This window comes from Alosa alosa, chromosome 3 (genome assembly GCF_017589495.1).
Source record: "Alosa alosa isolate M-15738 ecotype Scorff River chromosome 3, AALO_Geno_1.1, whole genome shotgun sequence".
NCBI lineage: Eukaryota > Metazoa > Chordata > Actinopteri > Clupeiformes > Clupeidae > Alosa > Alosa alosa.
The window spans coordinates 3,708,819-3,720,542 of record NC_063191.1 but is presented as its reverse complement, the minus strand read 5'-3'; the positions used below and the strand labels follow the sequence as shown (position 1 = coordinate 3,720,542).

The 11,724-nt window shown below is 41.4% G+C and overlaps 1 protein-coding gene across 1 annotated transcript in view; it reads left to right on the top strand.

The window, feature by feature from the left end:
- The first annotated feature begins 2,981 nt into the window (after positions 1–2,981).
- The window catches only part of LOC125292239 (myelin-oligodendrocyte glycoprotein-like), an 11,873-nt gene continuing 3,130 nt past the window's right edge, over positions 2,982–11,724 (top strand). The window contains exons 1-2 of the mRNA XM_048239455.1: positions 2,982–3,363; positions 4,095–4,128. Coding sequence (XP_048095412.1) covers positions 4,104–4,128 — 25 coding nt within the window. The 5' untranslated portion in view covers positions 2,982–3,363; positions 4,095–4,103. The remainder of the gene's footprint in view (positions 3,364–4,094; positions 4,129–11,724) is intronic.

Genomic DNA, 11,724 nt, shown 5'->3' with positions numbered 1-11,724 from the left:
CTATCTTGTTCATAAACGATGGTGTCAAGACTTCTCATTTTGATGACACTGGCAGTTTCATTGACATAAATACTTGCTTTTGAGGAATGGACTATCCATTTTGAGCAATTGACATGCTTTTGCAGGTTATCCACTAGGTTTTGCAGTTTGCACTAATTGTTTTGAGAAATGCACTAACTGCTGTGCAAATGTTAATAGTGATGTGAGAAAAGCACCAAAGCAACTCAGAAAAACTGTTTGTCAGGCGTTTAGCCGTTAGGCCTACGTTAAAATACTTAGGTAGGCCTAGGCCTGCTGTTCTTAGCAGTGATGCTGACACTGACAGCAGTGAGAGATTGTCCTCTACGGTCACGGTCTACACATGTTTAAAATGTTGAATTGTTTGCTTACCTCTGTAGGCTTATTAAAAAAAAAAAGTAAAATACTGTTTGGAACAGGGATTCAGTTAATGCGTAGAGCAGAGGTTCTCAACCTTTTTGGGGCTAATTAATTAAGGCACGTCATGACGAGTAGAGTTGGTGCGGGTGTTAAAGGTCCTTGACTGTGCGTAGGCCTATCATCTAAAAGTTTGGGACAACCAAAACAGCAGTGCAATGTATTTAGAGTGATGTGGGCAAATCCTTATTGTTAGTAAGTTACTATCCCAGATAGCAAGGTGACATTGATATGATGTTGATTTTCCATCCAAATCATAATTTTGGTTGAGATTGAAATCTCATAGGTAAATAGACATTGAATCAGCATTACAATCCTGACAAAACCCCGACAGTGCATGAGCAGGGACGGATTAAACAAATATGGGCCCCTGTGCACAATATCAAAAAAGGCCCCCCCTCCCCCTGACCGCGACGCGCGGGCGCGTTTGCGCTTCTCTCTTTGCTGTCGCTGTGCAGGCTGGTGCACAATTGCACACAATGAAAATGTAGTACATTATGTCATATATTATAACTCAGGTCCACACAGAAATGAATTCCAGCAGCTGTTTTTATTATTAGGCTGTAATCTCCCTTGGCTGTCCAAACAGTCTACAGCAACATTTTTCACTAAACGGACCGGACACAGTTGTCATATCTGACGGACCGGTAGCAGGGACGTTGATAGTATTTTGTGAGAGGTGGTGCTGATCATATTACGGGGGGTTCGGGGGTGTCTCCCCCTGGAAATTTTCGAAATTCTGGCTGTTAAATATACCCTTTTAACGCAGTTTGGAAGGGGCATACAAACTTTAACAGAGCAAGCAAGACCCGTTTTCTGTCTGACTCGGGTGACGTGAACATTGGCTATCTGCTGCATGATAAGGTTTTCACTTCACTGCTGCTTGACACTACCTTGCATGGAGACATATTTCACGTTAACAGTGGAGATGTTAGCAAAACTATAGCGTTTGGTAAATGGAGATGCAGATCATCTCCCTAATTAATTTCTTTGCGCAACAGCCCACATTAGCCTATGCGCTCACTCCAGCGAGACGAGTGAAATAAGTGTAGGCCTATCTGTCATCGGCATCGCCATAGGCTATTTGCTACGATATAAGCTACTGTTAGGCCTACAAGTCGCGATTTATTAGGCTATCCAATCGCTATGCTGTTTTCATGAACATTGCAGGAATCCACTTCATTCACCTACCCACGAGTGGGTCAGTTTCACTTTCGCAAACACGCATACACATTGAATGAGCACTCAGCCTACCACTTCCACCTAATGTTATGCCTCTATATTTTATGAATTAAGAAGTATTTATTGATCAGGAAAACATTTAGTTTATTTTTCTTCCGCGGTTCCATAACACCATTCAGTTGTGCCGCAAAATTAAGACAGAAGCACCGGGCATAATCTATCCTAAATTCATTGCAATTTTTGTTTTAAATCCCCCATTGGGCCCCCATTGGCTGATGGGACCCTAGAGAGACATCGCAACATTGGTTTATAGTTTATATTGGCACACTTGGCACAATTGACCTAAACTGTGTTGAAACATGATACATGATCCGTCCCTGTGCATGAGCATAGATGGTGGTGCTTCGAGACATTTACACCATTTAAACAACATTGGTTTATAGTTTTATATTTGGCATAATCGATTTATACAGACATCGATACATAGTTAACTAAAAGATGAACAGGTATGAAAAGTCATGGACTGTGTTTTCTCTATCGAATTAAATCACGACATAAAATGTCTTTACAATGAAGCCGCTTGAGCTCTGTAAAACAGTGATTTATTTTGCATGACCCCGATGCGGGCACCACCAAAAAAAGCTGTTGGTAGTCAAAATTTTGGAGTGTGTTTAGATGGGCTATGAGACATACGACATTATCATGTTTCAAAAAAAATCAATCCTCCTTTAACTAAAAGATATTGAAAAGTCATGGACTGTGTCCCAGAAATCTTAAATTAAATTTAAAAAATAGTGTAAATTTTAAAAAAAAAATCCCGAGAGAGAAATCTCCCCCCAGAACTTTTAAAAGCATGAAACACCCCTAAGCCTAACATGTTAAAAAGGCTAGCCACCAATTTTTGATCAGGGATGACATGGGTAGGTTGGACGGATTAAGAGGGGCTTTCTGTTCCAGTTTAAATTTTTCTTAGGCTCAATAAGGAGAGGCCTGCTGTACATGTTAGGGCTAGCCACCATTTGTTTTAGGGTAACTTATTTGTTTTGGGGGCTACCACGTTTGTTCAAGTGATGTTAGTAGGCTATACTTTGTTAGCTTTGTCCATGTACAGTTCAATAATCCATCGCTGGTTTGGACCGTTGTCTTAGCAAAGCAAAAGTCACGACACAGGACTGTAATCAAAGCTAACAAAATATTGTTTGTCAAAAGGTAGCCTACAACATGCTCCTGCTGTTTTCAAAAACATTCCGCGAAACGTTTCCTGTTCAGACGTCGATTATCATCGCATCATCATCAGGTTGCGTACACCATGTGACTGCAGCCCACCAATCTCAATGGGGCCATCTAACGGGGTCGATTGCTCCTGCGTGCGTGCACAGATGTTTCTCAGTAGCTCTTCCTGCGTGCCCTCCTTCCTCCTCGACGAGTCGTCTTTATGGGACATAATTAGTATGCCAACGAGTTGAAAAATGCACGATATCGCACACACGGATATCTGTTGGATCTGCAGTTGACATCAGGATTGAAAGAAAAAAGACTTAGAGGCTCAGAACCTCCAGCACGGCAGCACCGCGAGAAGTGAAAGTGAAACTTAACCTTAGCCATTTCAGAAGGGACTGTAGCTGGGAGAGGAAATGGCCTCCGTATAGCACTCTGAAGAGGAGTTCTCCTGTTTACGCTGAAACACTCAGGGATCCTGTTCTCATCCTGTTTGGTGTGTTGCAGGGGCTGCTGCACTAGACTGAGGTAAGACCCACTTTGTGATTAGCAGACATGCTTTATGAAATAATAGTTTATGCACATTCCATATAGCAATAATAGTTTATGCACATTCCATGTAGCAATACTAGTTTATGCACATTCCATATAACAATACTAGTTTATGCACACATATAGCAATTAGCCTGGCTAACGTCAGATCTCATCTCATTGAGATGGGGTCTAGGAACTAGACATTCATTTTCTCGTATTTGAAACGTGGCTTACGAATGCCCAGAGCCATTGATTGGGCGCTACGAATGTCTATTAAATGCGTTTGTACGTCGCTCATAACGGCTATATAGCAATACTAGTTTATGCACATTCCATATAGCAATAGGACTAGTTCATGCACATTCCATGTAGCAATACTAGTATATGCACATTACATATAGCAATACTAGTGTATGCATATTCCATTAGTATATGCATTGAAGAGAGAGATGATGATGATGGTGGTGGTGATGGTGATGATTATGATGATGGGTTAATCATTAGCTTCAGAGATAACAGACATAGTGTATGCCACAGTACATCTTACAGAGCTGAAGTTTGTTCTGTCCTGTTTGCCACAGTACTTGTGTGTGTGTCTACACCTGTTCTGTCCTGTTTGTCACGGGAGAACGGGTGTAGAAATGAGCAGGTCTACTGGATGAATGTAGACTCAAGACTGATAATGATGTTGGAGAACGTGACCCAGTGATCTGTGTCTGTTTCAGGAAGGCAAAATGGCAGCTGGGGGCTCAAACAGCGGTAAGAGATGTCTTATGGTGTGTGTGTGTTTATATGTGTGTTTATATGTGTGTGTGAGTAGGAGATATGTAGCCTGACGCATCATATTCAGATTCTAGTCAGAATATGAGTCTGATACTGCTCCATTGGGATGTAATTATGGGGCGTGTTTCAACCGATACAGGGGAATGCCTCTGCACTCAATTGGATAGACCTAACCAATCAGCAACAAAATATCTTACCATGAGCTGTAGGAAGAACACACAAACCATCATTCTTCTCCACAAATGCCTTAACATTGTTTTCTGGTCTTTTGTAAAAGTTATGCTGCCAATATCTCCTACAAGACCTGGTAACGAAATGTAAGACAATGAAATACGTAGCAGGGTAGGCTATTTGGAAAAACAGATATTTGCCCTCCTTCGTTTTTAAAAATAATTCTGTTCACACCGATGCTACAAACATGTTATAAACAGCTGGGGAAGGGTGTTGCAGACCCCTGGAGCCAACAGGTGGCCAATCAGAGATTTCAAGCAAACGAGAGAACAACATGTCACAATGCAAACACACTGCTGTTTTCCCTTGATGAAAGTGAAACCAGAGTTTTCCCACATACCAACTTTGGCCAAAGTTTTCAGGAATAATTGTTTCGAGTGATAAAACCTCATGGAAATAATATGCATTTTTCTATGGGGTCTCACGGGGAAGCTACACCAGGCTTTGTAACTGAAGCGTTCTGTTTGCAAACAAACAGCGTTTTAAAATCAATTTTAGAAGAATGGTCTATTTTTTTCAAGTGTATGCGCCACTATCAGGTCTGGTGTAGCTACTTCCATTGATTATAGTGAATATTAAAGGGAAACTTGGCAGGATTTCCCCCTCTGCTGGAGAAATTGTTCATTATGCTATTTCAAACTGTGGAAAAAAGGTAAATAAATTGTTTCGATAAAGCACATGGATTTGTTTACAAGCTAGCGAGCGGTTAGCATAAGTTTGGTTCACGATGTTACAAGGTAAAAGAAACCGCGATTTAAAAGCGAGTTTCTTGTTTCTCACTTCTCTTTCGGGGACGGTAAGTCTCAATGTTGCAAGGTTGGTTTTCCGCCTGGGGGCGCTAAAGCGCGAGAGGAAAGTCACCATTTTCACCGGAACAGGTCATTTAACCATCCAAATGATTTCTAAACGGGTTTATTATGTTGAAATAGTTGCCAAGTTCCTCTTTAAGTGCTGCAGCAGACACAACGTGAACAGAACCCCTCAGTTACGAGCCTGGTAGCTTCCCTGTCAGAAGCCATCTGTCTCCTTCTCTCCGTCTCGTTTTTGTTGCAAACAATGACCGTTTCTCAAAGTCAAGGATGGGTCCTTCAAAGCTGCTCTTTCAAGGACGTTACGTCATCGAATCTCACCAAGCACTGTTCCAATGTCAAGGGTACTTTAAAATTCTATCAAGTACTGAGTCCTTTGTTCTGAGATTTTCTGAGAATTTTCGAGGATGCATGCGTTTATCCTCTGCATGCTTGGAACACCCACAATCCTTTGCGCACATGGTTTTTAATAATGCACCTGCAGCTTCCTGCACACTCGCTAGTCTGTTCCATGGTGTGTGTCTGTTCCATTGTGTGTTCCATTCGTTCTACCAAGCACAAATCCTTGACCTTGAAAAATGGTCAATATCAACCTAAGCTCAGATGACATGATAGACAAGGCACTGTTGCTCACCTGTCCATGATCGTAAAGTCGAACTTAATTGGTCAAAACAGCTCTGGTTCGAGCATAGTTGCTCAACAACGGAGCAATGTCAAACCGAACTTCCCGACCTCAAATATTGTGGGCGTGGCTAAGTTTGACTGGCACCCAGGGTAGGAGATATGGACTACAATACCACAATATCATTCATCTGTACGGTATTGATATGATATTATATTACAACCCTAATTCCAAAAGAGTTGGGACATTGTGTAAAGACAACATATCAAATATTGAACATTTCAAGGAAAATATAAGCACAGTCTTCATCATGAATTCATGAAAACAGCAGTCAATAAATAAAATCCTGACGTTACACCATCAGTGATCAACACAGTTCTCACGCCGGGAACATTGTCATGCATGTCAGATGTTTGGTAAATAGCCAAACAAGCTAAGCAAGCTAAGCAACTTGGTTACAAACAACTGTAAATTGTACTCATGTCACATATTGAACACACTTTTAAACATTAGTGTTGTCACGATACCAAAATAATGACTTCGATACGATACCTGCCATAAATATCACAATGCTCGATACTGAAACGATACTATGGCGAAATCCTAAGATATCTGGAAAAGAAAGGACTCATACCTCCTCCAAGTGTATTGAGTCATTTGTGTTGAATTCAGTGCACTTTTGTAATGTGCAGGTCAATTCTGGGTTATAAACTTCTAAACTTCCTAAATAATGATTATTTTTTATAGTCAGTAAAATAGTAGGCCTACTTTGTGTGATTAAGTCCTTTATTGTTTGTTATAGTTCATTTACATTGTGTTGTGTTTTGGCAATAAAGTAGCTTTAAATAGCCAAACTAGGCTAGATCAAGGTCAGTGTTGAAATTACTGCATGCAATGCAGAGGGGCCTAATCTTTAGGCCATCTGATGTACAGTATATGCTTCCCTAGGCCTTCCCGTGTTCATGGGATTTCTTTGACAGTTGCAAAGGGAAAAATGTGAGGATAGTCTTCTTTAAGCCCAGTGTACAAGGCACGACGTTCCAACCACTCAGGTCTTAGTCAGATAGGCCTACACCATTACCTGTTGCAATATATCTGTGTGCTTTCCTACATTACGTCTATTTCTTTGATAACATCATTTGCTACCACTAACAATCAGTGGTTATTATTATTATTATTGGGACTCAACATGCTTTGGTGGTAATATATGCTGTGGGCTTTAATTAGCGCATTTCGGGTAGCCTATCCTATATCTGGGCAATAAAATTGCAGTCTACATGCCATGACAAATATTACCAGTAGTACTGAAATAGATTGTTTACAGGTTATGGTAATGTTATTCTTTAAAAATGTTGGGATATGTCTGCGAGGTGTTTAGCCAAGTTCCATGCGTAGCCTACTGCTTTTGAATGACTTTGAAACATATTTTACAAACGGGTCTCTGTGTACCTGATGGCTTGCCTTCACTATTCGCGATGTATCCAAAATAGTTGCAGATTTCATTTCACCTTTTGTTTTATCCACAAGGCCGAGGATTGTCGGCAAAGAACTATGTTGACGTTGGCTGCACACTCACTCTCTCAGAGCTGCCTGCTTGACACGCCCACTTGCCTAGATGCGTGCAAGGAGCAGTGAGAGCAGCATTTCACACAGACACAGAACGTTACTATTTTAATAAAGTATCGATTCTAAAAAGCGTTGGAAATAATACTGAAGGCATCGTGATACCTTTTAGTGATCATTTTAAACATACAGTAATGAAAACCATGATCATTTTAAATGTGTGTGTGTGTACAGTATGTGTGTGTGTGTTTGTGTGATCATTTTGGTCACCATAACCATGAGCTTACATTTTTATACCATTACATCCCTAGTCATGGTCATACACACACGGTATTTTTACTGCCAAAATAACTTTTAAAAACAATGTGGAAGTAATACGACTTAAAATCTCAGCTAATCCAGCAGTTTCTCCTTCAGACAATGTGAAGATGAACCATGCATAGTTTATCCTGCAGCTGAAGGAGTGAAGATGAACCATGCATAGTTCATCCTCCAGCTGAAGGAGAAATTAATTCACGTAGTAAAATCAATTTCAAATCCATTACATATTATCTCCAGAAAGCCTGTGATGCGGCGTTTATGAGGACATTTTCATTTTCAATAAAATCGGTTGGGGTTATTAGACTGAACGTCATTGGTACTGGAGTAGTGAAATTAGAATGGGCCGTCTGCAAAGAGTGTAATTGCATTAGTGAACCAGGGAAGTCTCCGCATTATGGGAGTTCAGCACCTACAGTACATAATATAATTAAAATATTCAAATAATCAAGAGAAATCCTGAAACCAAGGGACAGGGCTGAAACCAATATTGGGGCTAGAGGTCAAACCAAGGGACAGGGCTGAAACCAATATTGGGGCTAGAGGTCAAACCAAGGGACAGGGCTGAAACCAATATTGGGGCTAGAGGTCAAACCAAGGGACAGGGCTGAAACCAATATTGGGGCTAGAGGTCAAACCAAGGGACAGGGCTGAAACCAATATAGAGGTAATTTAAAGGAACACTCTGGCCCTCACATAGATCTCTGTTTCTCAAGGTCACCGAGTCCTGTTGGTATAAAACCTGCCTAGCTTGTTCTTAATTATCTGACAGACGAGAAAACTGTGTTTCCTGTATATATTTGTAATTTTGTGTGTGTGTGTGTAAACAAGAGAGACAGAAACAGTCAGTGAATGAGAGAGACAGAGAATGTAAGTCTGTGTATGTGTATATTTGTGTGTGTTTGTGTGTATGTATATGTGTGTTTGTGTGTGTGTGTCTGTGTGAATCAGAGAGAGAAAGAGAGTGAGCATGTGAGCATTTGAGCATCTAAGTGTAATATAATTGTGAGTGTGTGTAAACGAGAGAGAAAGAGAGACAGAAACAGATAGTGAATGAGAAAGAGGGAGAGAGATCTTTTCATTTTGTGTGTGTATGAGAGATAATGAACGTGACCAGAAACAAACCAGAACTCTCGACCAGAAACAAAAGACACGTTTTTGTTGAGTCTTCTGGGTCCTCTAACTACTGTGCTCAACTAACTCTAGACTAAGTAACATGAAACCCCATCACCAAATACCAAAAGCTCTAAAACAAATCTTAAACTAAGTCACATGAAACCCCATCACCAAATACCACCAGCTCTAAATACAAATCCTAAACTAAGTCACGTGAAACCCCATCACCAAATACCACCAGCTCTAAATACAAATCCTAAACTAAGTAACATGAAACCCCATCACCAAATACCACCAGCTCTAAATACAAATCCTAAACTAAGTAACATGAAACCCCACCACCAAATACCACCAGCTCTAAATACAAATCCTAAACTAAAAGACAGCCAAGATCAATGACCAATGAATCAACACAAAAGACTAAACAATGAACGTGGAACCCCACCAGTGAGGCACCAAAACAAATCTGGTCCTAAAGACAGCCAAGATCAATGACCAATGAATCAACACAAAAGACTAAACAATGAACGTGACGTGCCAGTGAGGCACCAAGCCAAGCTGCCCTGTGTCTGCCAGTGAGGCACCACGCCAAGCTGCCCTGCGTGAGAGAGACTACGGTCATCAGAAAGGGCGTCTTTTATAGAAGTTGCCCAACAGGGACGGACTGGCCAACTGGCATACCGGGCATTTTCCTCATTTTAATTTGTTTGGCCAACGGTCTGCCCAAGCCAAGGACAGTCAGCGGCCCATTGGTTCATTTTCCATACTGACACAGGACTGATCCAATAATAGCTCTTGTCAGGTCCCACCCCTCCCATTTTGGCTCAGAGCCAGGAATCTGTAAGTGTATCCAAATAGTTAATTGAAGTAGCCACACCTTGAAATTGTGGCGGGTGCTGGTAGTGCCAGTTGTGCAAAAATAACACCAATGTAGAAGCTTAAAAATATAAACAATATTGCAGGTAGGTTAGCCTACAGTATGTCAGCAACATGTTGAAGTTTGTTGAATTTGAGCTTTAGAAAGCAAGCCGCTTTTAAGAAAGGCGATCTCTAGCAAGGCAACAAAGAAATGCATTTCCGCAGAGGGAGACGTGATCACATGAACTCAGTGATGAGCAACATGATCACAGAGCAGATGGAGATATAGCCCACATGATCACAAGAACAGTGAGGAACTCACAAGAACTCAGTGATGGAGCAGGTGGTGGAGATATAGCCCACATGATCACAAGAACTCAGTGATGGAGCAGGTGGTGGAGATACATGATCACCCATGGAGCATGATCACAAGAAACTCAGTGATGGAGCAGGTGGTGGAGATATAGCCCACATGATCACAAGAACTCAGTGATGGAGCAGGTAGGCTGTGTGTAGCCTACATGCCATGAACTAAGTGATGATGATTATGATGAACTTAGTGATAATGTGTGACGCTAATTTATAATGTGATGTGGTGAATGATAACATAGAAAGCACATTTGCCGTGTTGGTCAGATTCATCAGTTTCCGTCAGACGCCCAAAATTCAACATTGATGGCATGAGTGATGGTTGGTCTCTCAAAGTAGAGCGTCAAAAGGGCTCTATCGGGTTCGCAATGAGAGAGAATGAGAGAGTCAGCATGTGTGTGTGTGTGTGTGTGTGTGTGAGAGAAAGAGTGAGAGAGAGTATGTTTGTGTGTGAGAGAAAGAGTGAGAGAGAGAGAGAGTGTGTGTGTGTGTGTGTGTTTGTGTGTGTGTGTGCCCTGCTTCTGTTTAAGGGTCAGAAAACAAAAAATGGCAAAAGAAACACAAACATAAATGTTTAGTATTTATTATGTAAGGGATAATGTATAGAATGCCGGTCATTATCTGAAAATAAGTCTCGACCGGGCAAACACTAAGACGGGTCTTATTTCGTCCTAAAGGGACTTATTTTCAGATAATGACCGGCGTTCTATACATTATCCCGCCCATTATATGGGCTACTTGCCGAAACGAAAAAATTAACTCCACGATGTGTCTCTTTACATTTATTGTTACCATTTCGTCGTGGCTTTTGCTGAGAGACAAATAGTTCACAACACACGCTGAACTTGAATCAAACATTCTTTAGAACACAGCTGACCAACCGTCTGCTTTCACTTCACAGTGATATGAGAGACTTAAAGCAGAAGCACAAAACATGTTGCCAGTGAGAGTGGTAATTATATGTTTGCAGCGGTAATTACATGAAAATAACTTACTGTAGAACGTTCGGGAAATCCCATTCAAGTCAATGGAGCCTTCTACTAGCATTGTGAAGAGCCGTCTATTAAATAAAAATAGCATAGTAGAAAAAAAAGAATGAGAGCTAAGGCTTCAAAACAAAGTCCAAAACCCAGATGAAGCCCTCTTCCTCTCAGTGCCCCACTCGGTGGAGATGTGAGGTGGAACAGGGTGTTGCGTGGCAACAGCAAACCCAAAACGTCTCTCGAGGTGGACGTTCCCCCAGCGTGTGTGTGTGTGTGTGTGTGTGTGTGTGAGGCGGAACAGGGCGTTGCCTGGCAATAGCAAACCCAAAAAGTCTCTCGAGGTTGACGTTCCCCCAGCGTGTCGTAGTGACGTCCTCTTAAAGGGCGGAGCCCCAATCACACCGCAGCCAATTGACCGATCCCAAGCCCCGCCCCCTTTTACTTTGTCACAATGAGGACTTTGGAGGACCTCGGTCAATTTTGAATTTTCTAGTGTCGATTCTGTATGACAATACGCCGGTTATGCGAATGCTATAATGCTTCCTTTGTGAGTAGCATAAGTATCTAAATAACTAAAGAGCTCAAAAAGGTTGAAATATATGCCTGGGGTACTTGTAGAAGTGACATCCGATATCCTGACCATGTGAAACGTTAACACAAACTTTGCATAAATTTGGATAGGCTGCTACCTTTCAGTGACTTT